Here is a 1,145-nt window from a genome sequence, read left to right as displayed (position 1 = left end):
GGTAGTGTTACCGATAATCTAGGTTCACCCAGTAACACACCTTCTGATGGTTTCACACCTTTTACCTTGGATTCATCTCATCCATTCTACGTACACCCTTCTGATAGTCCTGGTCGTCAACTAGTGGCTGTGCCTTTCAATGGATGTGGATTTGTGCTTTGGAGAAGTAGTATGCTTACTTCTCTATCTGCATAGAACAAATTAGGGCTCATAGATGGTAGAGTTCCTCAACCTATACCAGACTTCCCTTATTATCTGTATTGGGAAATGTGCAATGATATGGTTAAGGCATGGATCACTAACTCTGTGTCTAGGGAGATTGCAACCAGTGTCATGTGTCTCAAGACTGCAAGGGAAGTCTGGAAAGACATAAATGATAGATTTGGTCAAGCAAATGGTTCCAAATATCTTCAAATCCAAAGAGAAATCAGCACAACCACACAAGGCTCTTCTGATATTGCCACATATTTCACAAAATTTAGGAGTCTATGGGATGAATTAAACTCTTCCTATGTGGGTCCTGTCTGCTCCTCTGGAGCCCTTCCAAAGTTCATAGAGGATCAACAGTTATTTCAGTTCCTCAATGGTTTGAATGAGTCATACTCTACTGTGAAGAGTGCCATTATGATGATGAATCCCCTTCCTCCAATAAGCAAAGCTTATTCCCTGTTGCAACAAGATGAGAGTCAAAAGGTATCTCTCTCAAATGTCTCTAACTTCTCTGGTGACTCTGCATCCTTTTCTGTGTCAACTGGTCATCAGCAAATAGTAAGAGTTTCACCCAAAGGGTAAATTTTGAATCCAGAAAGAATGTCAGTGGTTTGTCTTGCAAGTATTGTAAGAAACCTGGANCTGGGCTAAATGGGCCGGGCTCGTGGGCTTAGCGAGCCTAACGGACTTTTTTATTTTCGGGCTTTTTTTAATTTTTTATTTAAGGTCAATTTCTTGTAAACCATATATGTATGTATATATATAAATTGCTCTTATGCATGGCTATATAAATATATGTAGTATATATAATATAGAAATCTAATTATTAAAGTGCTTGAGTAAAAGTAAAATAACAAAACAATAGTAAAACTAAATTGGCATGCATAATAAATTAATAACAAAGTACAACATGAAGCATAAATATGTCTAATAAT

The 1,145-nt window shown here is 37.4% G+C and overlaps 1 protein-coding gene across 1 annotated transcript; it reads left to right on the top strand.

Moving 5' to 3' along the window:
• The first annotated feature begins 267 nt into the window (after nt 1-267).
• LOC109215474 lies at nt 268-792 on the top strand. The gene has a single exon (XM_019379547.1). The coding sequence runs from the start codon at nt 268-270 to the stop codon at nt 790-792; it is 525 nt and encodes a 174-aa protein (XP_019235092.1).
• The last annotated feature ends 353 nt before the right edge of the window (nt 793-1,145 follow it).

This window comes from Nicotiana attenuata, unplaced genomic scaffold, assembly GCF_001879085.1.
Source record: "Nicotiana attenuata strain UT unplaced genomic scaffold, NIATTr2, whole genome shotgun sequence".
Lineage (NCBI taxonomy): Eukaryota > Viridiplantae > Streptophyta > Magnoliopsida > Solanales > Solanaceae > Nicotiana > Nicotiana attenuata.
Note: the sequence above shows the minus strand (reverse complement) of the source record. Positions and strands in the feature narration are given on the sequence as shown.